We start from the raw sequence: 26,391 nt of genomic DNA on the forward strand, positions 1-26,391 counted from the left end.
CTTTTAGTTTAGTCTACTCCATGGATGCTGCAGCTTCAGCATCCGTGCATTTTTGCGTACGATCTGTGGGATGTAAAGATGAAAGGACTTCATTGTGCTGTATGTAACCGGTCTGTGTTTCTGTGTGTTTCTTACAGAGTGGCGGAGGATATGGTAAGTGCTAAACATCCTGTATTGCGTGACGAGGATGTGGTTACAATGCTGTTAACGTCTTAATCAACAGTACAGGTTGGAGAATTCTTAATAATTTAGTGTGGTGACAATAATTTTCTCATATGTTACAAATATAAATGGGCTAAAAGGATATTGCAGCTAATGAATTTGGGATATTAATTTAAATCTGTATTGTGAATTTTAAAGAAATTTGTTTGCAATGACATTTGATTTTAAACATGTTTCCAGCAAATGTTAAGGATTAGGTAGAGATTTAAATATGATTTAACACATTTCTTGATTTCTTTGCCATATGTACCCACTTATGGGTTTAAGTTTAGTATCAAGGGGGGTCATTTGAACAACTGTTGGCCTGTCTTGGTGGTGATCACTGAGTGTTCTTTTTGTTTCCTCTTCTGCTCAGATAACAGTTCCTCATGGGATAGCTACCAGTCAGGTGAGCCTCTACACTTCATCAGTCAACGTGATTAGAAAAGATTGCTTTTTTCTTTCTTTCTTTTTTCTTCCCCCTTTTCTTACCTTTCCTCTTCTTCTTGCCATCAGGTGGTCGTGGCTCCTATAACGACATGGGTGGCCCTGTCATTACCACACAAGTGACGATCCCTAAAGATGTGAGTGAATGACAATATAGAACTGTAAACTTACACCTAAGGAAGATCTGTTTTATTTGTCTACTGTGCCCCATATTATAAAGATTGGAACTGTACATTGCAATCCAAGCATGTTATCTGCACTCTGTCATTATCATTATGACATTTAAGTGGCATTTAATTTTTTGTGTGTGTGAGAGTTGCTGTTAGGTGTGCAGCAGCTAAAATTTGCCAACAGAATATCCACAGTAGACAAGTCATTTAAGGTCCATTTATTGGTTTTATTAAAGAACTAACCACTACCTAAAATAATTTCAAGATGTATTTTCATTGATTTTTTTTTTTTTTTCCTGAGTAAAGCTTTTCTGTGTTTTGTGTCTCCAATTTGGATTTGTCAACCTACACGCACCTTTAGTCACAGAACCTAAAATAATTTAACATTTTGCCCGCCCCCTGTTCACCACCCCTCTTTTTTTTTTTTTCTTTTCTTTTTTTTTTTACTCGGTACAGTTGGCTGGCTCTATCATTGGTAAGGGAGGCCAGCGGATCAAACAGATCCGCCATGAGTCTGGGGCCTCCATCAAGATTGATGAACCTCTGGAAGGTTCTGAGGACCGAATCATTACCATTTCTGGCACCCAGGATCAGATCCAGAATGCCCAATACCTCCTACAGAACAGGCAAGTCCTGACATGGGCTCGGTATATTCCAGTGACTTTTATCCTGTTTTCGATTTAGAAATTCTTGGTCTAGCATGCTGGTGGTAGTTATATCTTCAAGTTGTGTTTATAAGGCTCAGTAACTTGTAATGTTAGTTTTGAACTTTTAGAAAACCTCAGTCAAACTGTTCAGTGGTCAACTGACCTCTCATGAGTGAGGGTTGCATCATTAAAAGTATAATGCAACCCTCTCAGAAAGTGCATTCTTGTTTACTTATGCTGAGAAGAGCTGCTCATGTGTGAAAGATTAACTTTCCCTCAATTCATTGAACCTCACATTAATAGGGGAAAGGTTTGGTTGAGGTTGTAAATATGTTATATTGAAATTACATTCTGTTAGTCCACTTTTCGTTGGGTTTCTGAAATTCTGTTGCCTGCTGTCTTTTCTTCACTAACCCCCTTCCTTCCTTCCCATGCAACGTGCAACTAGTACAAACCTTCCTCTTACATGAAATGGCTGTGACGGAACAGACAAGCTTTAACAGCTGTTGTACATATCACGTAACATGTTTATTTTTGTTTTGTTTTTGTTTTAAGGGTTGATGTGATAGGCATATTTCGTTGACTGTCACATCTGTCCCCTGAAATATGATTGTTAAATTATTATGAAAAAAAAAAAAAGCAGAAAAAAGAAAACAGTCCGTTTGCCATCAGAGCCGTTTCACTGTGAAGCAGGGAGTGGATTGATTCTTCCCCTGGCTGCTGCTGTGTGGAAGACTAGTGATTTTGTTGTTTTTAGTTAGAGCAACCGACAACAAATCACAGTCTGCCAAATAGCACAGGCTCCTCCTCTTCTGTCTCCCTTGGCAACCAGTAGGCACGTATAATACACACTACTTCCTTGTTGATGCTACTGCCCGAATGCTAATACAGCTGTAGACCTGCCGCCCTTTCTCTTGAGTAGGGTAGTGTTGCCATGCTAACTAACCCTTCCTCCCTCTTCCTTTCTCTCCTTCCTCCCTTTCAGTGTGCTGCACCTGCTTAGACACAAGGGCTAACCACACCCTGCTATTTTCCTCGTCTTCCTCATTCTCTTTCAGGCACTTCAGTCACATCTTCATCCTCTCTTTCCTCTGCCTCTCCTATTTGCTGTCTCTTTCCACTCCACATTCATGCTCCCACTCATATTTACAATTCCATTGGCTTGCAATGTGCAACGTCCCCCCCCCCCCCCCCCCCCCCCCCCCCCCTGTGTGTGTTGTTTATTTTCTCACTCTTTTTATTTCAGTGTGAAGCAGTACTCTGGTCATTTGCTGTAGACCAAGGAGGCTCAAAGTGAAGAAGAATGAGATTGCCCCTCCTTCCTCAACCTTTCTGCCCTTCCCAGCACATCACCTTCAGACTATTCTGGATTGTGGGTGTCTTTTGGTTTTTTCTTAATCTTATTTTTGTATTTTTTAATGAAATAAATGTCCAACATTCCTGTGCATAAGAGAAAATGTAGATGTTCTGCATTTTTAAGAGTGTAATCCATTAGTTTATCAGATACACACTTGCTTTTTTCTAACACAGATAACAAATTATCCTTCAGACTTTTCACAGAAATAAACATAACCTTTATTTTTTGGATGGCTTTGTGTTTTTGTTTTTGTTTTGTTTTTTGTTTTTTAATGACGCGTGTGTGTTTGTGACTTGGTGGAAATCTATCTTTTGTGCGTACATGTAAGCACATGTCAGCGTGTGTGGGTTTGGTGTGCTTTCTGTAGTCTATATTGGTTCCTTCGCACCCAGTTGTACTACATTACCACTCTGTGCAACATGCAGAACGTAAGCTTATTCTTTTTATTTTATTTTCGAGAGCTGTGGGGGACTTAACCCTTTCAGACTGGATTTTTGGGATGTTTATGTTGGGATTTGTGTGAATATAGCAGTTGTCTGATGAAACAGCTGAAATCTTTGATTTTTTTTTTTGATTTTTTTTTTTCCTCACAAATGGGGAAAAATGTAGCTAGAAATTTGTTGGCATTTTATTAGAACGTTGGAAGGAGAAGAGGGGGGGGGAAAAAAGGATATTGAACCTCATTGTCCCTGCAGTTTCCTGCTCTCCATGTGCCCATGCTGTAGACTCCCCATTTTCAAATTACAAGATGAATAAAGATGATGCCACTTTTTACTAAATCTTGAACTTCTGTTTTTATTAATTCACATTTCTGGTCTATATCAGTTTCTAAGTGTTTTTAGTTAAATGCTGTTTTATTAATATACTGCCAAACAACAACAGTTGCTTAAAGGCACTTTATATTGTATGATAAAGACCCAACAATACTGCAGGCATGTGATTGAAGAGTGAGTATGTGAGTGCAACCTCAGATGAACAACATGACATATCACACTCATTATTTAACAAAACATTCAAATTGTAGACCCTGTGCTTCTGTAGAACCATTTTCTGTACAACTGTCAGTCTGATGATGATGTGGAGGAATTTTGGCCCAATCTTCCTTACACATTGGGTTCATTTTATTGAGATTTCTGTGTATTCGTTTATACACAGTTCTCTTGGACGGTGCTCCAGAAGTGTTGGATGTGGTTTTTTCAGATAAAACTTTGCAAACAGAAACCACGCTGTCATGTTTTTAGAGAGAAGAGGCTTTCTTCAAACCTGGCAACCGTTCCAAACAAGTCATATTTGTTCAGTCTTTTCCTAATTGTGTTGTCATGAACGTCAACACTGATGGAGGACTGTAATGTCTGAGATGTATCTCTTGGGGTTTTTTGAGCATCTGAGCATTTCACAGGAACTTGTATTCCTGGGAATATGGGTAACTATGTTTGGAAATGACCTTTTAACCCTTGTCAGACTGATCTTAGAGAAGCATCAGTTGCTTCTCTAAGATCATTGCTGATGTCTTTCTTCTTTGGCAATTTGTTAAGGCACACCAGAATGCTCCAGACAAATACACTACTATAACTTGTGCTTTTGTAGAGGTGCTCGCACCTGCTGATGATAAACACATTTGCTCACCATCACCTGGCCACAACTTCATTTTTCATACAGAAGCAGTAAGAGTGTGCTTAGTTTTTCACACACTGACTACATTTTGGGTTAGTTTCCGTTAGATAACACCACGATGTAATATGGCATGTGTTGTTGTTCATCTGAGGCTGTATTTACCTCATTTTATATTCAGACGTGTAAAACCTTAGAACTGAAAGAGAGTGGAATTTATTTCACTTTCTTTAATATGAGTTCCCCCCCCCCCCCCCCCCTAAAAATAAATAAATAAAAAGAAAATAAATTCAAATATTTTCCGGTGAGTTCAAGAAAAGCAAAATACACTCACAATAGACTCTCGGAGTAAATGTATGAAAGTTTGACTGAATAATTACTCAGATTGTTTTGTTATTAAAATTTTTACTTAATAATTTTGTGTTGATCATACTCAGCCAGCAGAAATAAATCTATTGCTTTATATTTTTTTCTTTCCTTTTCTTAAAAAACAAATAGAGAAGTTAATTCTTATTGGCTCACCAGATCGTCCTCATGTGGTGTTATTACAGTCATTTACCTCAAATCCCCTCAAACCATGAGATTTATGCCACCATATTTGAGACATTTTTACACCAGCAGGCAGTTGGAACGGACGTTGCTTTGTTGTTTCCTCTCTTAGCTTCTTGTGATTGGTTCACTAACCAGCTAAGGCCACAAGCGAGGCTCTGATTGGTCAATAGCTGGAAACCAGGTAGTGGGAACAGTAGAGCGCGGGTGTCGTGCTTTCGTCGGTGAGTAGCAATAGCTTGCACAGGAATAAAAAAAAGTACTGCTGCCCACTGCGTTTATATTAGAACACAGTTTTTATTATTTAATGACGATGACTGTATACGCTCAGAAATGTCCTTAATGGTCGTGAAACTCCAGAGACCGCGTGCGTGCTCCGGTAGTTGCACTTTGCACCTACAGGTTTCTCAAATAAACGCGATGGCGTAAAATTGGCCTGCATAACAAATAATTAAGCCTTAAAAATGAATGAAACATATAAGTGAGAGGCAAATCATGTTCACTGAGGAGAGGAGTAGAAAATGGGGTTCATTCAGCAGGCAACCGGAGCTGTGCGTCACTGCGAACATTAACGCACAGTCATCAGATACTTGAGAACTCCTGGAGGGGTGTAATTGTCTTCTTTTAGGGAAAAGGAATAGGAGTGACGTCGGTCAGACATGCGTCGCTTTTATGTTTGAAGTGCTTACACAGGATGAATACCTGAACCTTCAAAATAAATCCACGTTTCTTTTAAATGTTGGCCCAAAGCACTTCATTGTGGAGAATGTTATTAGACGATTTTTGTTCTTTTTTTATAATCTGCATCCAGTTTTTGGTCATTATTTTTATTATTTCAAATAATGAATCTTTAGTTTGTAAAGGACTTACTCAATCCATACATGTTTCATCAGCTCTAGTCTTTGCATATATTAAAGATAGTTGTGTTTATCCCCACACTTACATTCGTGGACTCTTCTTATTTCCACAGAGGAGTGCATTCATACTATGCATGCTTGTTTTAATTTCTGCTCCTTACAGTCTCCATCATGGAGCCTCTGTTACCAGGAGAGTCTGGCCAGTTCATAGCAGAGCAGAGTCGGGATGTGTTTGTCGAGGATGAAGGAGTGCAGAAGGTGGCGGAGATGCTTTACGGTCTCCAACACAGTGACGAGCTGACAGCCAGTGGCTGGAAGAAAGCAAATCCATTGGCCCCAGCACCCACATCTGACCAGGGGAGTGTACTAGTACCCAGGCTATGAAAAGATTCTTCATAGTATACAGTATTGTGCAAAAGTGCTGAGCCATCCTTCATTTCTTTATGTTTTGCTTCCAAGGAGCCAGAGTTTCTTGCAATGTTTTAAAATGGTTTTAAGCAATAGTTCTTCAGTCCTTCTGAAAACCTTTCAGAAGATTTTCTTCCATCATTTTCATCATTTTTTTTCCACCAGTTTCTGGTTTTCTATCAGTCCTGAATATCCCTATCTACTGTCTCTGTCTTTGGCGGTTCATCAGTTTTCCCTCCAGATGTCGACCTCCGTGTGTTCCCTAGTTTTTCCCTTGGTTATACCTATATATAAGTTAGACCAAGCATTATATCTGCTATAGTCAGGGGTGCACATAAGTGGTCCGCAGGTGCGCATTCACTGTCAAAATAAAAGACGCGCACCAGATAAGAAGTTGCAATGCGCGTTTGCGTCCATATAAAAGGCACTTTTTTTCCCGCTAGAGTGGGATTTTCACGGCATATTCTGCACCACATCTCTGTGTGTTCATCATTTGTTTGAAGCCAGCTCACCTCCTGCAACCACTTTTCCGAGAATACGCGCTTCTTTTGCGGTTCGGACTCCTTCTGACATTTCGTTGGAGGTGGAGGAAAACCAAAGTAATTGCTTAAAGGAGCTTCTTCGACATTTTTAAGAGTTCTAAACAAACGTCTGTCCTCCTCCAGAAAATCTTATGTACGCAAACGCGCGTTGCAACTTCTTATCTGGTGCGCGTTTTTTTTATTTTGAAGGCGAATGCGCACCTGCGGACCACTTATGTGCAGCCCTGACTATAGTGCTATGCCGAAGTCTTGAGTCACCCCTCATTTCTTTATATTTTGCTTCCAGGGAGCCATATTTTCTTATAATTTTTGAAGTGCTCTTGAGACATTCCCTTTTAAGCTGTCTTTGGGCATTGGCTGCTTTTTCACTTCATTTAAGTCCGGTCCTTGTACCTAGCCATAATAACTTAGTGGTTATTATTGTGAAATTTAAAAAAGAAAAGAAAAAAGGTTTTAAGGGGGGTTTATTTAATAGTTGCAGCTAATCAGGTGGTGAGATTGTGAATATGTGTTGCTTTACTCTGTTTTATATTACCATAAATATAAAGTATTAAGGTTTTCAACTGTTGTCTGGACACAATGAAGGATTTATGAAATGATTGTATCTACTGACATCCAGAATTAATCAAAAAGACAGTAGCTGCAGTGGTCTTTGATTGTATTTTGTATGGGTACAGGTTTTTAAAATATTGACTAAAACACTAATTTAATACAAATTTTTAAAACCTCAGTGGAGAAACCCTGTCTCTTTTGGACAGTGTGTTACAGTATATTCACTTTTCTTTCCTTTTTTTTGTATACTTTCTTAATAATTTGTGCAATTTACCACTGCAGGCATTGAACTGGGTATTTGTAGTAGACACCATGAACTTTTCCTTTTGGCCAGAGGAAGAAACCCAGCAATGTGAGGTGACTTATAAAGGCACCACATACACAGGCTACATGACCCTGTGTGCTGCCATCACCAGAGCCATGGAAGAAGGTAAGAGTACATACCTGTACATCCACTTAGTTACTATATTATACAGACTTATAGAAAATAGCAGTAGGCAACTCACAGCACTTTCTATTTTAAGGTAAAGACTCTTCAGCATTATACATAGAAAGCCAGAAATGTAACAATCCTTGATGAGCATAAACATGAAGGATGGAAATGTCAGATTTATAAATTGTTTGCCGCTGTGACTGTTTGCAGCAAAGTTACAACCATGCTCTTACCTTTACTTCATACATAATTTTAGGTGTTTTAATCCTAGTCTCTGGAGAACAAAATGTATATTTTGATTGTCCCTCTATTCTGTGCAGTTTTGTTATTACCCATTATCGTGTTTGTGCCCTTTATTTGAACTACGACTGCTGGGAAATTGCTTGTAGCTCTGCATGTGCCTGTGCATCATTTATAATTAGCATGAATGACTCCGGATATGAATCAATTATGTCTCATATGGAATAGCTCTCAGTGTGTGGTCGCCATGGCCTTTATAATTACAAGAGATTTTCTCAGAAAAGCACAGGTAGTTTGGCTCCAGTGTGAATCTCGGGGTGGGGGGTTGACAGCGTGAGATCAGAGCAAATTATGTATTTTGAGTCTATTGTGAGCAATGGCCACTGTCAAGTTATATTCTTATTATTGCACACAGAGGGTAGCTCCTGTTTTAAGATTAATCCACCTAGCACCTTCTCTTCTCCACACTCCACAGGTGTACCTATTACTGATCCAAAGTATTTCTCTCAGATGAACGTGGAGGAGTTGGGACGTGTCCTTCGGTCAGACAATGAAACACCCATGCCGATGCTGCGGGAGCGTCACCAGGTTCTGATATTAATACGATATTCAAATAATGATTCAATTGGTCAATATATGGATTTCAGTAATGCTTCAGTTTTGATTTTACTTTGCTTTTTTACTTTCTTTAAATCTAAAAGCTGTCTTTTCAGTCAGGGCAGTCTCAGCATTTACAAAATGAAAGGAGTGCTTTTTAAAGCAACAGTGACTTTTTCTTTTAGAAATAAACAAGGTTTTACATTCCTCTATTCAACATCATGGTACATATATTCATATTTGGCACATTTTTCTGCCTTTCTTTGTATGAAATGTCAAATTTTATTTTGATATTAAGCAAGAAAAGTGATTTTATGGTTCAATTAATTATTGAGTCTGTTAGTTTTGTTACATTTATAAACACAAATTTAAATTGTGGCGCTTTCTGCCTGTTACATTTAAAGAAGCCACCTGCTGAATCTTTTTAACAAGGTGCTGACAGAAGGCGGCCGTGTGCTGCTGGAACATGGTGGAAGCTTCCGCAGTTTTATCAGCCAAGCCGGAAACGACGCCCAGAAGATGGTGGAGCTCATTGTGCAGAAGATCCCCTCGTACAGGGATGAGGCTACATATGAGGTGAGAGTTTAGCAGGATCATTGTACAAATTAGGAACCTCTTCTAATTGGGAATGTGCAAAAAATAAAAGAGACGCCCTCTATTTGCTGCACTAGTTTGGCTTTTCAGAAATGTCAAGTTGGTACAAGAGGAAAGGGTTGGAATGATTAACTTATTTACAGGTTTTTAGATACTAATACAATCACTTATGGTTGAATAGGTCACAGTGAGCAAGCATAAAACTGTAATTTCCCCAAATATTTGGAAAACTGATCTTTTTATTAGTACGGAGCATAAATACATAACTGTGCAGATACTTTGAGTTTTCAGCCTAATGATACAGCCTGTATATTGCTTTATAGATTATGCACAATGCATAATACATATTAAATGCATATATGAAATATATGTGATCAAATATATGCATTTGGAGAATTTAAAATAAATTGTGATGTGAGAGTTCCACCTCCTGGTCAAATACAGTGCAGCAACACTGATGCTGTCAGTTTATTACACAGTCAGAGGAGAGCATTATACTCTTTGACGTTATTTCTTTAATTTTATATTTGTGTAAGAACACCTGCCAAATTATAAATATTTGTGGCCTAAGGACAAATACGATGTTGATATTTTGTCACTTTCTTGGTTGCGTAAGGGTAAAAGGATTTCATTCTACAAGCGAGCCCAGATTCTTGTGGCAGATTACTGGGGCCTCATGGCGGCCAGAGGACAGGGTGACATCATTAACATGGATTGGCTCACCATGTTTGCTGACTACAGGGTTCCTCAGGCGCTTGTCTACTTAGGAGCTCTACGATACTCTGATACGCTGATGCAGGCGTTGAAGAACGGTGAGACAGTAGTGTGTCTATGCACTTGTTTCTCTTGCTGAAGATAATATTTCAAATCACGAGATATAATTGTTTTCAGGTGAGCTTCTGTCTTCAGGAGACCGGAGAGAAGTAGAGATCCGAGGTTGTTCCATTTGGTGCGTGGAGCTGATCAAAGACCGTCTCCACAAGCTGGTGCAGGAGAGAGATGGACAACCCTGCAATGTGAACTCGGTTATCATCGACTTTTACCTGTGGCCTTACGCCAAGCAGCACCACAAAGAGATGGCCCACATTCCCATACACCACACACGCTGTATTTACTATTGATGAGCTGGCTGGCAGCCGTACATACAGGAGGCTGCACTTCTCAGTCTGCCGCTCGCTGGGCTGAAGCCAAGCACATCTCTGTGCCAGGTATACAGTGGGGCAAAAAAGTATTTAGTCAGCCACCGATTGTGCAAGTTCCCCCACCTAAAATGATGACAGAGGTCAGTAATTTGCACCAGAGGTACACTTCAACTGTGAGAGACAGAATGTGAAAAAAAAATCCATGAATCCACATGGTAGGATTTGTAAAGAATTTATTCGTAAATCAGGGTGGAAAATAAGTATTTGGTCAATAACAAAAATACAACTCAATACTTTGTAACATAACCTTTGTTGGCAATAACAGAGGTCAAACGTTTACTATAGGTCTTTACCAGGTTTGCACACACAGTAGCTGGTATTTTGGCCCATTCCTCCATGCAGATCTTCTCGAGAGCAGTGATGTTTTGGGGCTGTCGCCGAGCAACACGGACTTTCAACTCCCGCCACAGATTTTCTATGGGGTTGAGGTCTGGAGACTGGCTAGGCCACTCCAGGACTTTCAAATGCTTCTTACGGAGCCACTCCTTTGTTGCCCGGGCGATGTGTTTTGGATCATTGTCATGTTGGAAGACCCAGCCTCGTTTCATCTTCAAAGTTCTCACTGATGGAAGGAGGTTTTGGCTCAAAATCTCACGATACATGGCCCCATTCATTCTGTCCTTAACACGGATCAGTCGTCCTGTCCCCTTGGCAGAAAAACAGCCCCATAGCATGATGTTTCCACCCCCATGCTTCACAGTAGGTATGGTGTTCTTGGGATGTAACTCAGGATTCTTCTTTCTCCAAACACGACGAGTTGAGTTTATACCAAAAAGTTCTACTTTGGTTTCATCTGACCACATGACATTCTCCCAATCCTCTGCTGTATCATCCATGTGCTCTCTGGCAAACTTCAGACGGGCCTGGACATGCACTGGCTTCAGCAGCGGAACACGTCTGGCACTGCGGGATTTGATCCCCTGCCGTTGTAGTGTGTTACTGATGGTGACCTTTGTTACTTTGGTCCCAGCTCTCTGCAGGTCATTCACCAGGTCCCCCCGTGTGGTTCTGGGATCTTTGCTCACCGTTCTCATGATCATTTTGACCCCACGGGATGAGATCTTGCGTGGAGCCCCAGATCGTGGGAGATTATCAGTGGTCTTGCATGTCTTCCATTTTCTGATGATTGCTCCCACAGTTGATTTTTTCACACCAAGCTGCTTGCCTATTGTAGATTCACTCTTCCCAGTCTGGTGCAGGTCTACAATACTTTTCCTGGTGTCCTTCGAAAGCTCTTTGGTCTTGGCCATGGCGGAGTTTGGAGTCTGACTGTTTGAGGCTGTGGACAGGTGTCTTTTATACAGATGATGAGTTCAAACAGGTGCCATTCATACAGGTAACGAGTGGGGGACAGAAAAGCTTCTTACAGAAGACGTTACAGGTCTGTGAGAGCCAGAGATTTTCCTTGTTTGAGGTGACCAAATACTTATTTTCCACCCTGATTTACGAATAAATTCTTTACAAATCCTACCATGTGGATTCATGGATTTTTTTTTTCACATTCTGTCTCTCACAGTTGAAGTGTACCTCTGGTGCAAATTACTGACCTCTGTCATCATTTTAAGTGGGGGAACTTGCACAATCGGTGGCTGACTAAATACTTTTTTGCCCCACTGTACATACAAACAGACTTCTCTTTGGCTGCAGTGGAAACAGCTGTGAAGTGTTAATGCAGCGTGTCTTTCTGAGTGGGCACTGCTGTTCATTTCCGGTCTCAAATATGTCGGTCATATTTTCTCACAAACCTCTCGATGTGGAGAAAATGATCATATTATGCCAATCTGCGTATGCTCTGCAAGTATATAACAGTCTAACAATAAATGATATTCATCAAACTGGAGGAGGATTAGAGTACTTTGGTTTTTGATACTGTCTTTCTTTTTTAAAAGGAGTGTAATCAGAGTGTTTTTTAAATTCAGTGTAGTCAGTATTATGCATTTCATGAGTGCAAATGGATAAGCCCGATGTTAACATGCAGCTCTTTTTACTTCTCTCTTTTTTTTCTTGGTAACATAAAGCCTTTGGTCATTTCTCTTTTCAGTGAAATATTATTTAATACAAGTTATATAGAGGCATCTTGCTTTCTGCTCCTCTTTGAAAAGGGAACAGAAAAAAGTGACAGCCTGCACTGAATATAGCAAAAATGTGATGAAAGATGGAAACCTTCCTCAGATGAGAGATTTCTGCAGTCTGCATAATGAAGGAGTACAGATATTGTGTTAAGCTGAATATTGAGAGGCTTAAGCTAAAATTTGAAATAATAATAAATTATCTAGCAGATGCAGTCTGCCTGAAAGGTATACTGTATTATTAGGATGACAGCGTGTGGTATAATAGATTTCATGTATTTTCTTCGTGCCAGCTGAGTTTGTTAGATGGGGTGCTCTGCTGTTGTCCAGTAAGTGATGCAGAAGGTGGTCAGGATTACCCATGACCCATCGCACAGTTTGTGCAGTGATCTCCTCTCCACCACAGCTAGAATAGTGTCCAACTTGCAGCCAATCACAGAGCCTGCCGTCCTGATCAGTTTATGCAGTCTGTTGGTGTCACCAACTCCGATGCTGCTCCTCCAGCAGACCACAGTGAGGTAAGCTGCGCTGAGCACAACAAACTGTAGGAAAAGCTCCAACATTTTGCTGCACACATTGAAGGATCTCAGCTTCCTTAGGAAACGAGTGTGCTTGTTCCCCTCTTGTAAACAGCTTCTGTGCACTCCTCCACTTTATCCCAGGACAGACATGGCCTGTTTCACCACACTATACCTTTGAACATGGAAACATTTCTGTTTCAGAATTCTTGTACATCTAAAAGAATACGTATTTATCCAGAATGACCAGACAAAAAAATTAAACTATACACTCATACTAACCACTAAGCAAATGCCTGTGTAAATAAAACTGCTCTATACCTTTGTAAAGTAGAAACTGAAATCTTTCGAATTGGAGAAGACTTGAGTAAGAGCTCAAACCTCTTCGCAAACTTAAAGAAGTCCGGTCGTCTTAAAAATAGAGTTAAATAACAATTGGTTGGTTGTCTCATATGATCGGTTTCGCTGTATGGCAAATGAAAGTCATCATATCTTAAAAAGACCTAACAAATCTATAAATCAAGTAAATCTCAGACTCCTGATGGCGCTGTCGCTTTAACGGCGCCGACTTCCACGAGTACTCTTGAACATCCCACTTCCGGTTTCATAACGGCGGCGGCAGCGGTTTCCCGGGCAACCGAGGACCGACAACAAACGAGATGTCACAAAGTTTAACAAGAGCGCGACAAGCGATTGCCCGAAAAAAAGTGACCAGGTGTTACGGTGAATTTGTGTTTATTGAGTCTTGTTACTATCGAGATAAACAAGTTAAAGAGCTCCTTTAAAGACATCAGGACGTCATGAGCGAAGGGTGTGTGCGGGTGGCGGTCCGTATCCGGCCTCTGCTCCCCAAAGAAGTCCTCCACGACCACAGGGTGTGTGTGCGTGTAGTGCCGGGGACCGGACAGGTGATGGTGGGTGAGGACCGACTCTTCACCTTTGACAACGCGTTTGGACCATCAGTCAGCCAGGATGAGGTGTACGAGTCCTGCGTCCAAAGCCTGGTGGAGCGTTTGGTCGACGGTGAAAATGCAACCGTTTTTTGTTACGGGCAGACCGGATCAGGCAAGACGTACACACTGGGCAGAAGGAGCCGAGGTAATGTGAAGTTTAACCAAAAAAATTGGTTAAGCTCCAACAGAGCTTAACCACTCTGACTGATAAGTGACTGATGAGTTCATGGATTGTAGGAAAAAGGGAACTAAGGGGTTCAGGGGGTTGTTTATTTAATGTGGAAAAACCAACATCTGTGGACTTGAGTCTTTAAACACAGCAGTTTTAGGAGTTTTGTTTGTGCTCTCCAAGGCCCATTAATCATCTGAACTTTCTAACTTCATAACTGTAATTCTCTTTTTCCAAAACCTTCCATAGATGAAGAGGGGGGAATTATTGACCACGCAGCCCAGGATCTGTTCCTATACCTGGCGGAGAAGAGGAAGGAAAGTGATGTTGTGGATGTCACAGTGAAGGTGTCCTACATTGAGGTCTACAGGGAGGAACTAAGAGACCTATTGCAGCTGCAGACCACCCACAAAGAGCTTCGTATCAGGGAAGATGAGAGGGGAAACACGGGTAATCAACTTTTTCTACCTTTACTTTACATATATTTTAATATTCAGAGTGGAAATAAAAAAGTAGAAACCATACACTTTCAGAGATGACAAACAGTATCCTATATTTTTGACCATCCATCTGAGTTTCATCCGACTGATAGACCGATTGTGATGTTATTAACATGTATGTATTTCAGGATAAAAAGTTTGAGAGAGCGCACTGGAGAAATCACAAGTACTGCGAAAGATATTATATACTGTGTAATCATTTACAGTCAGCGACTCTTCGGTGCACCTACTTGTAATAATATGTAATATAGTTTTCAGCACATTTAATGAGTGAATGATAAATGATCCAGTGAGATTAGGCATTTTGTGTGAATGTCTGCCTACAGGGGAAGCAACAGTCTTGTTTCATTGACTAAAAAGTCTCTTTGTGTGATTCCAGTGGTGGTGGGAGCCAATGAGGTTGTTATCACCTCAGCAGAGGAGCTGCTCAACAATGTAGAGATGGGAAATATTTTCCGGCACACCGGCACCACTGGAATGAACGAGCGCTCTAGTCGCTCTCATACCATCCTCACCCTTCAGGTCATGTTATCCTGCCACAACAGCAAGAACTCTTCCTTTAAGTCTGTCCGCTCCTCTAAGCTCTGTCTGGTTGACCTGGCAGGCTTGGAACGTGCTGGAAAAACTGGGAACAAACAACTGAAAGAGTCTGCTCATATCAACACAGGCTTGTTTGCGCTGGGCAACGTTATCCGTGCACTTTCAGAACTAAGTCGAAATCGGCACACTAACAACTCCTGCAGTGCACACGTACCATATCGTGATGCCAAGATAACTCGACTCCTTCGTGACTCATTAGGAGGCAGCGCCCACACGCTAATGGTGGCGTGTGTAAGCCCCTCCGACCACTTTGTAGCTGACACCCTGAGCGTCCTGCAGTTTGCATCCACGGCCCGATCCGTTCAGAACCGTCCAGGAGAAACACCGGATCAAACAGAGGTTAAATCATGCCCTACTACAACCTGGCACCCCAGTGATGCTCGACTAGGGGAGCTGGAGTATGAAGTAGAGACACTGAGAGAGCTGTTGAAAGGGAAGGAGAGAGAGGTGGAAACAGAAAAAGCAAAGACTGGTCAGAGATATGAAGAGGGAAGTGACATCAATGCATACTGTCAGACCGAAGTATCTGAACCAGATAGGACAGCAAGCCGAGAGGAAACGTCACAGTACCGTCTGTTGGCAGAGGAAGCTGCTGCTCTGCTTGAGAATATCTCTGGCCCCTCTCCAAGTCCTTCTTTCAGGGAGCGGCTGGAGGATTGGCAAGAGAGACTCAGAGCTGTCAGTTATTCACCTCCAACTCGTATGGAGTGTTCAAAGGAGGAGGGAGACCATTTTGCTCCATTAAACCTCAGAGAAGAGCTTAAAAAATGCCAGGTAACTATAAAAGACTTTAAAAGGGATGTTGCCATGAAGAGATCGCAAAAACTTTGATTACAAGCAATTGATAAAAGTAACGCAAAAAACCTCAGAGATTTTTATTTGCTTACCTTGAAGCCTAAAAGATGGCTAGTGTCTCCAACATGTGGACATGCCTGTCACATTAAACAACAACAAAGGCATGTAAATGAGCTTGGTGTCTTATATATATTACTGTACCCTCATAGATACCTGTTATTCAGAATAGGAGAAGCGTATTCAGACTGAAAGCATTCAAACTGCTGATGGAATTGCCGTTAAAGAACTGAAGTCTAATATGGATTTTTTTTTTTAAAACCACTGACATATCTAATGTAAACTAAGAATGACTGCATCCCGTTTAGATTTGAGGCTGTAGAAAGAAGTGAAGCCATTGGTATATCATTGGTTATTCCTTTGTTTCCGTTACAAGTTGTCAACATTTCGTCTGGAATATCTTATCCTCTGAGAGCTTTTGATAAGGTGATGTGAACAAATGCAGCATGGCTCAAATGGAACTGTTTACATAAACAAAAGCCAAGCTGTACAATTTTATAGGCTTGCTATCCTATCCAGTTTCTCTTTTGTATGCTTAGGAAGCTCTCCACATAGACGAGCAACTGTTGGAGCAGAAAGATGCAGAACTGAGACGGGTAAAGGAGGAACTCGAGAAACTCCTTCAAGAGAGGAAAACTCACCTTATGTCGTTAGAGGAAGAAAAGCAGCGATTACGTATACAGGTGAGGAGGAGAACACTGCAATAAAGAGCTGCTCTGTGATGCAGAAATCAGTATATTTTATTTACGGGAAAAAAAATTAAAAGATGAATTTAAGGCATGTCTGCTGTGTTATCGTTTGTTCTTTAAATGTGCGCCTCTGTGCAAATGTTTAGACAGAACAACTGGTGAACCAGCAGATAATGATTGATCGCCTTCGTGGCGAACTCATGACCTTTCGGGGGACAGCCTCAGGGGCAACAGTGGAAGTGGGGAGGTCTGAGTACAAGAGACCCCACAGTGTCCCTCTGATCACACACAGCTGCATGTGGAGGCCTCCCAGGAAGGTAGGTAACTGTGGGTAGTGTGTGGGTTAGGTTGGTGTCCATAAGTGTGGGTTTTTTTATTTTTGTTTTTGTTGTTTTTGTTTGGTCTGTTATAATGTTTTTTTTGTGACTTTTATTATCTGTGCCTGTGCCTTCTAGATTCACTCCAGTCCACCAGCCTATACGCTGGAGAGGGTAATGGCAGCTTTTAAGATGCATGGCCAACTCTTGCTGGCTGAAATCAAGGAAAAAGAGGACGTGTACTGCCCGCTCTTAAAACAGCAGGCAGAGAGCAAAGATAGCAGACCAGAGATGGAGGAAGAGGATGAGAATGACACATCTATGCGCAGACCGAGATTTAGGTGAGAGCAGCATTCTTACTTGTGCAAAAATAAGTAGTAAGTTTCAAGTAACTTACACTCCAAATGCTGACTTAACTAATTTAACTACATGTCAATTTTCTCTGTAATTCTGTTACATAAATACAGTGCAATATGCTAAATTTATTGGTTAAATGAAATTTACATGATTGGTATAGAATCCCTAATGATTAATTATTTGAATAAATAAACATTTGATTTTATATATTTAAGCTGCATTTTATTCACAACTATTGCTTTATGTTTATTGAGGCTGAAGAATCTTTTTTAGTGTATTCTGCTAAACAAGCAATCCCAAAAATCTGAGGCATTAAATCATTTATTCATGTCTAAGGCAATTTAAGCTAAATGTGTAGTGCGAGGATGGACTTTGAAGAAGTAAAAAGTTGTTTTCTTCAGATGCTGCTGCATTTATTCCACGCCGCTTTTGCACTTTGCATATCAATTTTGGGAAAAGGGCTGGATAGTGTGTTGTGTGTACTTGAAAATCCAGCGACACGCTGCAATTTTGCTGTCAAGGATGACTGCATATTGTGCTGCTAGGCAGCGACCTGTTCAGACAACAAACCACTCTTCACTTGGTTTGTGCAGCCAAGCAAACGTCTCACAAAGGCAAAAACATCTAATGTCAAGTTTTTCAGTTTCTCTTTTTATTCTTTTAGATTTTTTTCGATTTCTCTGCAGGTTTGAACCGGCAGCTAAAGCAAGTTTTGCACTTTTTAAAGTAACCCTCTTGGTTTGATCATCTTCCTCTGCATTTGTCACATATAATGAAATAAGGAGTCACCATGTGATCCTGAATTGGATGAATGAATCTATTTGCCTCATCAATTGTCAGTGAAGGACATTAAACTGTACGGAAAGTGTGTATTTGAAGAGTGTGAGTGGATTTTAATTGAAGCAAATCTCTATATAACGCTGGGATGTCAAACTCATTTTACATCGAGGGCCACATCCAGACCCACTTTCATCTTAAGTGGGTCTGGATGAGTGAAGCTTTCTGTGTAAAGCTATTTAATGACATATTTAATACCTGAGATATCTTATATAGCATGTCTCTGTTTTTCTACATGAAAAAATGTGTAAAATAGAGAAAAGGTTCTGGTAGATCACTATGAGGTGCCGTATGGGACATTATTACTGAAACGCTCTCACAAACACTACTGAAATTTTATCTCTGAAGGAAAAAGTGGCTACACAGATGTCTACTCAGCAACCTGCTAGTAGCCTAAGTGTAGCAGCTGCATTAGTTAACAATATATTAGCCTCAGCATAAGTCAAAATTTAGAATAGGAGGAGACAGGCATTATCCTGGTTAATTTTTTTTGGCATATTTGCTTTTTGTCTTTTATAGCAAAGAAAAAAATATCTTAAAATCATTAATAAAACCAGGGAGAGAAGGCTTAGCGTTCCTCCATTTAGCACAATGGATATATTTACTCAAAAGTATGATGATGTCAATAATGTCTGAGACACCCAATGCTCGATGATCCGATTTATCGATGATAAATAATTTCCCCCAGGGATCAATAAAGTATTCTGATTCTGATTCTGATTCTGATCCATATAAAAAAAATGATATGATGTAATTCAAATGGTGGCACATCATTAATTTTTAGGGAAATCCAATTTTTTAAGTCACACCAAAAGATTGTGTGATAGGGCATAGAAAAAAAAAGATGTTCTAGGGTTTCATTTTCATCAGTACAAAAAGAACACTGATCCACCTCAAAGCCAAATCTCTTTTTTAGAAATTCTGCCACAGGATTAATTTTGTTCATTACTTTAAAGCGTGTTTCTTTAACTTTAGGTAGAATAGGCCATTTCATAAATTTCGAGTATGCTTTATCCAGTGTATCTGAAATAACTATATTAGAACCATGCCATGTAACCATTCTGTCGTAACTATGAAATATTTTGTCTTTAAAGAAACTACTAATAAATTTATTATTGCATTTTCATCAAACAGCTGACATTGTCCTAGCAATAAATTTGGGAGCACTGATGAGAAATTATTGTATATCATAAAGTTTTTAATCAAATGAAGCAGAGGCAGTGGGGCCAGTTCACAAAATTTGTTATATTCTCTTTGAGAACAATTTAGACAATATTTTTCTGAACAGTCTGTGTAACTTAGAATGACACCGTTATCATCCAACAAATCTGTTATGAATATAATCTTTTTGTTTAAACCAGACGCTCTTGAAAATTTATTTTTGATTAAGTGTTATTACCCTATTATTCCATAAGGTTGAATTATGGGGAGAAGTTGTGGGTAAATATCATTTTCCAAAAATGCAAAGTCTGTTTGGGAAAGTTCGATATCTTGCTTGGGATTTTATTTACCTCAAAATCACATTTCAAAATGAAGTCTAATCCTCCTATTTTATTAAACAAGGATCGGAACTACATAGAGTCTGGCTGTGACAGACAAGATTTTAACCATTTAATTCTAATGGTGCCAACCATTAGATTAATAGTGGTTAATAGTGTTAACAGTTGAGTTGCCAATATAAAAAGCTTAGGGGAAACAGGACATACTTGCCGAATTCTGTGTTGCAACTTGAATCCATTCCTGGATTCAAAGAAGCTAATATATTCTTAAGTAATGCGGCTGCTTCACTTAGGCTACTAGCACAGCCGTCCCCAATCCCCAGGTCCTGGACCAGTACCGGTCTGTGAGTCGTTTGGTACTGGGTCGCAAGAGTTGAGGCTCGAGTTTGAAATTTATGGTTTTCAGGGTATTTATTGTTTGTTTTTTTTATATCATTTATATTGTTAACTCGGTTTCCCATGTGTTATGAATAAATCTTCTTTTTTTTCTTTTTTTTTTTGGTACCGGTACTGATTTTATTTTATTGTATTTATCCATGACACCTTAAAGGCCGGTCCGTGAAAATATTGTCGAACATAAATGGTCCGTGGTGCAAAAAAGGTTGGAGACCGCTGTACTTGCAGGTTGCTGAGTAGACATCCTTGTAGTGTTTTGGAATTTACCACTTTTTCCATTAGTTTCCTTGTCAGGAAACAACTTCCTGTTCAGCGGAAATGCCTCTCGTTTCAGTGGAGTGTGTGAGAGCGTTTCAGTAGTGTGTGTGTGTGTGTGTGAGACCGTTTCAGTGGAGTGTGTGAGACCGTTTCAGTGGAGTGTGTGAGTGCGTTTCAGTAGTGTGTGTGTGAGAGCGTTTTAGTGGAGTGTGTGAGTGCGTTTCAGTAGTGTGTGTGTGAGAGCGTTTTAGTGGAGTGTGTGAGTGCGTTTCAGTAGTGTGTGTGTGAGACCGTTTCAGTAGTGTGTGTGTGAGACCGTTTTAGTGGAGTGTGTGAGTGCGTTTCAGTAGTGTGTGTGTGAGACCGTTTCAGTAGTGTGTGTGTGAGAGCGTTTCAGTGGAGTGTGTGAGAGTGTTTCACTAGTGTGTGTGTGAGATAAAATTTCAATAGTGTTTGTGTGTGAGAGCGTTTCACTAGTGTGTGCGTGAGAGCGTTTCACTAGTGTGTGCGTGAGAGCGTTTCACTACTGTGTGTGTGAGAGCGTTTCACTACTGTGTGTGAGAGATAAAATTTCAATAGTGTGTGTGTGAGAGAGCGTTTCACTAGTGTGTGTGTGTGTGAGAGCATTTCAGTAATAATGTCCCTTACAGCACCTCATAGATGACTGTCCTGATTGATGGTCTGGCCCCCAGACCATATGTTTGACACCTCTGATATATGGTATTATAACATATGTATTGTAAATACTCATAATTTTCCCTCTGTGTGTAATATAGGCCTGATTGGTGTTTTGGAAATGTTTCAGGTGTTTGATTTACTAAGTCAAGCTTTGATTCAGAAAACTCAGTATAAAGTTAATGTCAAACGATGTCCGTGGACTAATAGAATGACATTTCTGCAGGCGTTTTTTAAACCAAACATGGACCAATCAGCAGAAAAAATCAGCTCTGAAAGAGAAAAACGCAGAAGAAAATCACACATGTGGTGGAAAACCAGGACTACAGCAGCCTCAGAGAGCCACAGGTACACTTTACATGCACTCTGGTTTGCACTTGTCTGTAGGCTTATCCTTTTTTATAGTGATGGCTTTCTGCCTTAGAACCTTTCTATGACATTCTCAGCTATTCTTTTCTAGCCATCAAGGAAAACCAGCTCAAGCAAAGATCTACGAGGAAAGCAAGAATAAGAGCAAGCGCTACTGAGAGAAGGATCCGAGATCTGTCAATCAACATGCGCATGAAGGAGGAGCTCATCAAAGAGCTTGAGCAAACTGGTGTGTTTAGATAATGTCATACTTTGTATTCTGCTCTCTGCTAAGTGAGGAACTATTGAAGCCTCTGGATTTATTGGTGTATCGAAGGAAGTATGAAAAGCTTTATAACCAGAATGTCCTGCAGCTTCCAGAAGCATCATTAGAAATTCAAAGATGACAATGACAAGAAGATTGTAATGATTAACTTACTATACACAAGCTTATCCACGACCTGCCTACACTGATCATCTCAGAGTCATGTTTTCAAGTAATGATAGTATATTTCTCTAATGCTCAGGCTGATTCTTGTCTACCCTAGATTAATTTGGCTTTTGAACTGAAAACCTGACAAATTTATTCATGTTATCTATTATTTTAAACAGTACATGCATCTCTAAGTGTGTGCTTTTGTGTGGTAGACAAGGAAACTCAGTCTTTGGAAACACGTGACAGGCAAACTGAGGACGGCAGAAAAGCCGGCGTTTTTGCAAGACTTTCCCTGCAGAGACGGGAGTTGCGAGTGGAGATGTATCACAGCCTGCAGCACATGAGAGCGCAGAGAGCACAGCTTCAGAGCAGCCTGAGAGAGACCAGTGAGAATAACAAAGAAGTCCAACAAAATGAAAATGAGGTTAGCTGTACAGATTATTTTAAACAACAATAAAAAAAAAAGAGATGAACTTATTAAAATTGTTTTTGTGTGAGCATTTTGCCTTGTTGGTCCAAATACATGATGGGGCAAAATGAGCAATACCAAGGAAAAATAGTTAATAATTAGAAAAAAAATCAACTTTAAAAAGAAACAATAGAGTTTTTTCACAGTTTTACAAAATGGTAAAAACATCCATACGCCTAACTTTTTCTCACTTTCATATTTATCTTTGCTTAACGAAAGTTTAAATATGAGTCAGCTTTATAATCTTCACATAAAAGCAGTTTGACCTTTATCTTATAAAACCTTAATGTATTTAAACTAATCAGAATATGGAGGAATAATATAATAATGTGATCACCTGAAAACTGTTTTATCATTAAGAGAAATATCAGATTTGAACAATATATGACAAATAAGGGGGGGGGGGGTTGTTTGTTTGTTTTTGTTTGTTTTTACAGGAGCAAAGTGCTGGAGTTTCAACTGTATATAAACTGTATAAGTTAGAGGACACAAATGAACAGGTAAAACATTGTTCTTGTTCCCCTGAAATAGTCATTTGGACAGTGCGTTTAGTTTAGTTTAGTTTAGTTTAGTTTAGTTTAGTTTAGGAAACTTCAGGTATTAAACTTCTTACAGTGTTTTAGGGTCTACCTTTGTCGTGTCTTCATCAATCTCCTTTTTTGTCCCTTGTGCCCCTTCCTTTCCTCTTTTCCTTCCTTCTTCTCCCTCCCTCACCTTCTCACTGTAGCTGTGTTGCAGTAGTTGGCTGGAGGAGGAAGAGGAGCATGTTCTTCAGAAGAGAGCAGAGCTGAATGAGCTGGAGGAGGAGCTGAAGAGGAGAAAGGAGGTTCTTATTCACAGGGAGGCGTGTGTGCGACAGAAAAGCAAATTAGAGACCAAGAAGCTGTGCTCCAGTCAGGTCAGACTGTGTTTGCTATGGTTTAATTTAAATACTATCACAAGTCACTTTATTAATTACAGTAAAAGATTAGGTGGACACATATAAATGGTAGAATTAGGAGGTTTATTATCAATTTGTTTTTCAGGCTCTGAGTCAGGACCTGCTGCACGTGTCGATGCAGTTGGAGTCGCTGGAGAAGCAGCTACAGAGGAGGAAGGCAGGAGTTACCATGAAGGAACTGGAGAAAGAGAGAGACTTGCTTAAAGAGAGAAGAGACGCTCTGGACGCCCAGCTGAATGACAACCAAGTGCTCACTGTGGAGGTCAGAACAAAGGGAGTGTTGTGTGTATGGTGTAAATTTGACCACGATGTATTTCTGGTACATGTTTAGGTGAAGTGATGTGTGTGTGTCGTCATGTAGGAGACGCATTCCCTTCTCCAGGTGGAAGAAGCTATCGAAGCTCTGGATGCAGCACTTGAGTTTAAAAACCGCTCGATCCAGGACAAACAGAAGAAGCTGTCGGCCACAAACTTTTCTTTGCATCAGTCACAAAACGCTGAACCCGCCCAACTCTGTTATGTCACCAGAAAACTTATGGGCCTGTCGCTGCCTGAGGCACTGGAGCTGCTTGTGAAATATTTCAACAAGGTAACGTAAAATACTTGCATACATATGTATATACGGAATATTCTGCTTTACATATAATCCATATACATTCTCCTTTCTAGTTCTATATCTTGTTCCGTCTTCAAATCCTCTATTAATTCTCTTCCTTTTCTTTCCCATCATCTCAGAGTTTGATAAAAACTTGTTAATTTACCTGTAAAAAGTGATTTTATGGTGCTCATACGGAATCTGAAAGCTCTCTTTTTCTCCTTCTGTTTCATCCATCCATCCATCTTCATCCGCTTTATCCAAGGCCGGGTCACGGGGTCAGCAGCCTAAGCAGAGAGGCCCAGACCTCCCTCTCCCCAGCCACCTCCTCCAGCTTATCCGGGGGAACTCCAAGGCGTTCCCAGGCCAGCCGAGATATATAATCTCTCCAGCGTGTCCTGGGTCTGCCCCGGGGCCTCCTCCCGGTGGGACATGCCCGGAACACCTCACTCTAATAAGTTTACTCACCTCTTTTTCTCTTCACATGTGGTTCAGTGGTGTACCACTATTGCACCACTACTGCCCACTTCTGCCAAGTGCTTTCTCATAGTAGGTTGTGTGATTGTTGCCGTTTTCCCTCTGACATTGTTGTGTATTGTAGCGTAGTGTCCCTAAAATATAAAGAGATCAAAAGGAGGCAATTAGGGTGGTTCGAGTGTCTGACTAGGATGCCTCCTGCGTGCCTCTAAGGTAAGGTGTTTTTGGGCATGTCCTACTGGGAGGAGGGCAGATCCAGGACATGCTGGAGAAATTACATCTCTCACCTTGCTTGGGAATGCACTGGAGAGAGAAGTTTGGAAGCTTGCTGCCCCTGCACTTTATCAGAAAGTTTATTATCCTTTTAGGTCGTTTGTCTTCGAGAGACAGAGCGCCATCTACATTTGCACTGTGAAGAGCTGGAACTTCAGGCAGAAGAGCAAAAGATGTTGTTGAGAGAGATGGAGGCTGCTATGCAGCGTCTGGCCTTGGATACAGATCGCAGGCTCACCCAGCAACACAGAGATCACCAGTACAACATCCAGCTGCTGCTGCAGAAACTTAAAGGTGAGGAAATTTGTGGAGCCTGGATTTGAACTTGAATTTGTTTTATGACACTTGGTTTCACAGTATGTCTGCATATGTGTTCAGAGGGTGCTCCAGGAGAGGCAGAACAGGCAACACAAGACAGACTGCAGCATCTGGAGAAAGAGCTTTACTTCTACAAAAGCACCAGCCGGCAGCTCAAAAAGAAACTCAGAGTGATCTTCAGCGATTCATTGCAGCCTAATGATCAGCCTTCTTGCCCACAGGAGCACAAACCTATGCAAAAGATGCAGATTTCTTCAAATGAAGCCCAAACTCATCCTGAGGAGGTTCAAACACGGACGCATATTGTAACAACATACCAAAAAATAAATGCAGAGAAAATGGACAAAAAGATACACAATGATTTCTGTATGAACAGAAATGAAAACCAAACCAAGTGCCCTTCTTCTTCTTCTAACCGCCAAACCCTCAAAAAGACAAAAATGCCAGAATACACCCAAATGCTCACACCGTCCCTGGGGAGGAGAGTAGGAGATGAGTCTAGGGAAGGTTTGGAGATGACACCAGTCCGTTTGTGTCGCAGGGATCTGAAGCAAATCACTCCAGCTGACCTGCAGCTCTCTGGTTCTACCACTGGGAGGCGACCGTCTGCTGTGGGTATGAGCACTGAGTCAATCCTGGAGGACTCTATAGAAGTCCTCAGAAACACTGACAGGTGATGTATTTATGTAGATGTCAGGAACAGTAGTAGATACCAGGAAGTAAACAAAGCTGTTTGATGTTGTAAGGCACTCAATGCAATGACTTAATGGGGTTTTAGAGTTCAGGCCAGAAGAACTTAAATTTCTTGTAACAATAATTATTTTTGTTTTGCTTTTTTTTCCCTGTTTTATTTCACCTTTCTACAACAGCACCATCATAAAAAATAAGAACTGCAAACTGTTGACCTGGAGAGATGATGCAGTAAAATCTCATTACTCTTTGCTCAGTCCTTTTATTTGTCTTCCAGTATGGGTAGAAATTTTTATCCTACACGTTTTTGTTCTTCCCACATATTTTTTGGGGCGGTTCTAAACCTTTCAAGTTTTCAAATGTCTTAAATCATAAATGTGCCATAAATATGTTGGCTCTTTTCTTGTATTTCTATATATCATCTTATACTTATCATTATCCATATCCACTACATTGATGGAAAGTCAGTCAGCAAGCTGGAACATTCTCATAAAACGTAGACAGTTTTCATTAATTAGTTAAAGCAATTTTGTTTATGGAGCACTATCTTTAATCCTTCATTGTGAATGCTTAAGGTTTAATATGCTGCACTGTTGCAGGATTATAAAGCTTTTTGATGACAACTTTGTGTGGACTTTATGTATGTAGTTTTATGTTGATTGCTGTGTAAATTATTATTATTTTTATATTGGTTTACTCTTTTCACAATCTAATTTATTAAACACACTAAAATGCTCACCTCACTGTAT

General features: G+C 40.3%; 3 protein-coding genes across 8 annotated transcripts in view; all 3 read left to right on the forward strand.

Annotated features, from left to right (window-relative positions):
• The window catches only part of hnrnpk (heterogeneous nuclear ribonucleoprotein K), a 13,907-nt gene extending 10,306 nt beyond the window's left edge, over nucleotides 1-3,601 (forward strand). For 3 of the 4 annotated variants that reach the window (XM_086314554.1, XM_086314557.1, XM_086314556.1), the window contains 5 exons: nucleotides 138-153; nucleotides 578-610; nucleotides 718-785; nucleotides 1,275-1,444; nucleotides 2,712-3,601. In XM_086314554.1, coding sequence (XP_086170680.1) covers nucleotides 138-153; nucleotides 578-610; nucleotides 718-785; nucleotides 1,275-1,444; nucleotides 2,712-2,742 — 318 coding nt within the window. In that variant the 3' untranslated portion in view covers nucleotides 2,743-3,601. Of the gene's footprint in view, nucleotides 1-137; nucleotides 154-577; nucleotides 611-717; nucleotides 786-1,274; nucleotides 1,445-2,450; nucleotides 2,648-2,711 lie in introns of those variants that run through there. The other variant, XM_086314555.1, reaches the window with a different exon arrangement.
• A 1,492-nt stretch (nucleotides 3,602-5,093) lies between these two features.
• On the forward strand, nucleotides 5,094-10,457 carry qng1 (Q-nucleotide N-glycosylase 1). Its single transcript, XM_086314558.1, has 7 exons — nucleotides 5,094-5,206; nucleotides 6,003-6,193; nucleotides 7,621-7,771; nucleotides 8,490-8,602; nucleotides 9,044-9,187; nucleotides 9,822-10,017; nucleotides 10,097-10,457. Exons 2-7 carry the CDS (start codon nucleotides 6,011-6,013, stop codon nucleotides 10,324-10,326), a joined length of 1,017 nt encoding a protein of 338 aa, XP_086170684.1. The 5' UTR covers nucleotides 5,094-5,206; nucleotides 6,003-6,010; the 3' UTR covers nucleotides 10,327-10,457.
• Nucleotides 10,458-11,955: 1,498 nt separating this feature from the next.
• LOC147317527 (kinesin-like protein KIF27) lies at nucleotides 11,956-26,380 on the forward strand. 3 transcript variants are annotated; one of them, XM_086314562.1, is made up of 15 exons: nucleotides 11,956-14,092; nucleotides 14,366-14,566; nucleotides 14,996-15,990; nucleotides 16,608-16,751; nucleotides 16,904-17,074; nucleotides 17,213-17,415; nucleotides 21,323-21,444; nucleotides 21,557-21,694; nucleotides 22,093-22,304; nucleotides 22,787-22,849; nucleotides 23,077-23,247; nucleotides 23,375-23,551; nucleotides 23,651-23,878; nucleotides 24,150-24,309; nucleotides 24,730-24,912. In XM_086314562.1, the coding sequence occupies exons 1-15, from the start codon at nucleotides 13,795-13,797 to the stop codon at nucleotides 24,774-24,776; spliced, it is 3,330 nt and encodes a 1,109-aa protein (XP_086170688.1). In that variant the 5' UTR covers nucleotides 11,956-13,794; the 3' UTR covers nucleotides 24,777-24,912. The 3 variants fall into 3 exon arrangements, with proteins under 3 accessions (XP_086170688.1, XP_086170687.1, XP_086170686.1); XM_086314560.1 differs by lacking the exon at nucleotides 24,150-24,309 and adding an exon at nucleotides 25,013-26,380 and having other exon boundaries at nucleotides 11,957-14,092; nucleotides 24,730-24,928; XM_086314561.1 differs by having other exon boundaries at nucleotides 24,150-24,870.
• Nucleotides 26,381-26,391: the final 11 nt, after the last annotated feature.

This window comes from Aulonocara sp. 'chitande type north' Nkhata Bay, linkage group LG12 (genome assembly GCF_057382095.1).
Source record: "Aulonocara sp. 'chitande type north' Nkhata Bay isolate Kocher_YH1m ecotype deep benthic linkage group LG12, A_spYH_male_GT1.1, whole genome shotgun sequence".
NCBI classification, from domain to species: domain Eukaryota; kingdom Metazoa; phylum Chordata; class Actinopteri; order Cichliformes; family Cichlidae; genus Aulonocara; species Aulonocara sp. 'chitande type north' Nkhata Bay.

Excerpts from the sequence above, each read along its gene's own strand:
- LOC147317527 (XM_086314560.1), top strand. The coding sequence starts at position 13,795 with ATGAGCGAAGGGTGTGTGCGGGTGGCGGTCCGTATCCGGCCTCTGCTC. Across the intron at positions 17,075-17,212 it reads TGTGGAGGCCTCCCAGGAAG|ATTCACTCCAGTCCACCAGC; the intron begins GTAGGTAACTGT and ends TGTGCCTTCTAG. Across the intron at positions 23,552-23,650 it reads ACCAAGTGCTCACTGTGGAG|GAGACGCATTCCCTTCTCCA; the intron begins GTCAGAACAAAG and ends GTCGTCATGTAG.
- qng1 (XM_086314558.1), top strand. The coding sequence starts at position 6,011 with ATGGAGCCTCTGTTACCAGGAGAGTCTGGCCAGTTCATAGCAGAGCAG. Across the intron at positions 7,772-8,489 it reads CACCAGAGCCATGGAAGAAG|GTGTACCTATTACTGATCCA; the intron begins GTAAGAGTACAT and ends CACACTCCACAG. Across the intron at positions 9,188-9,821 it reads GGGATGAGGCTACATATGAG|GGTAAAAGGATTTCATTCTA; the intron begins GTGAGAGTTTAG and ends TGGTTGCGTAAG.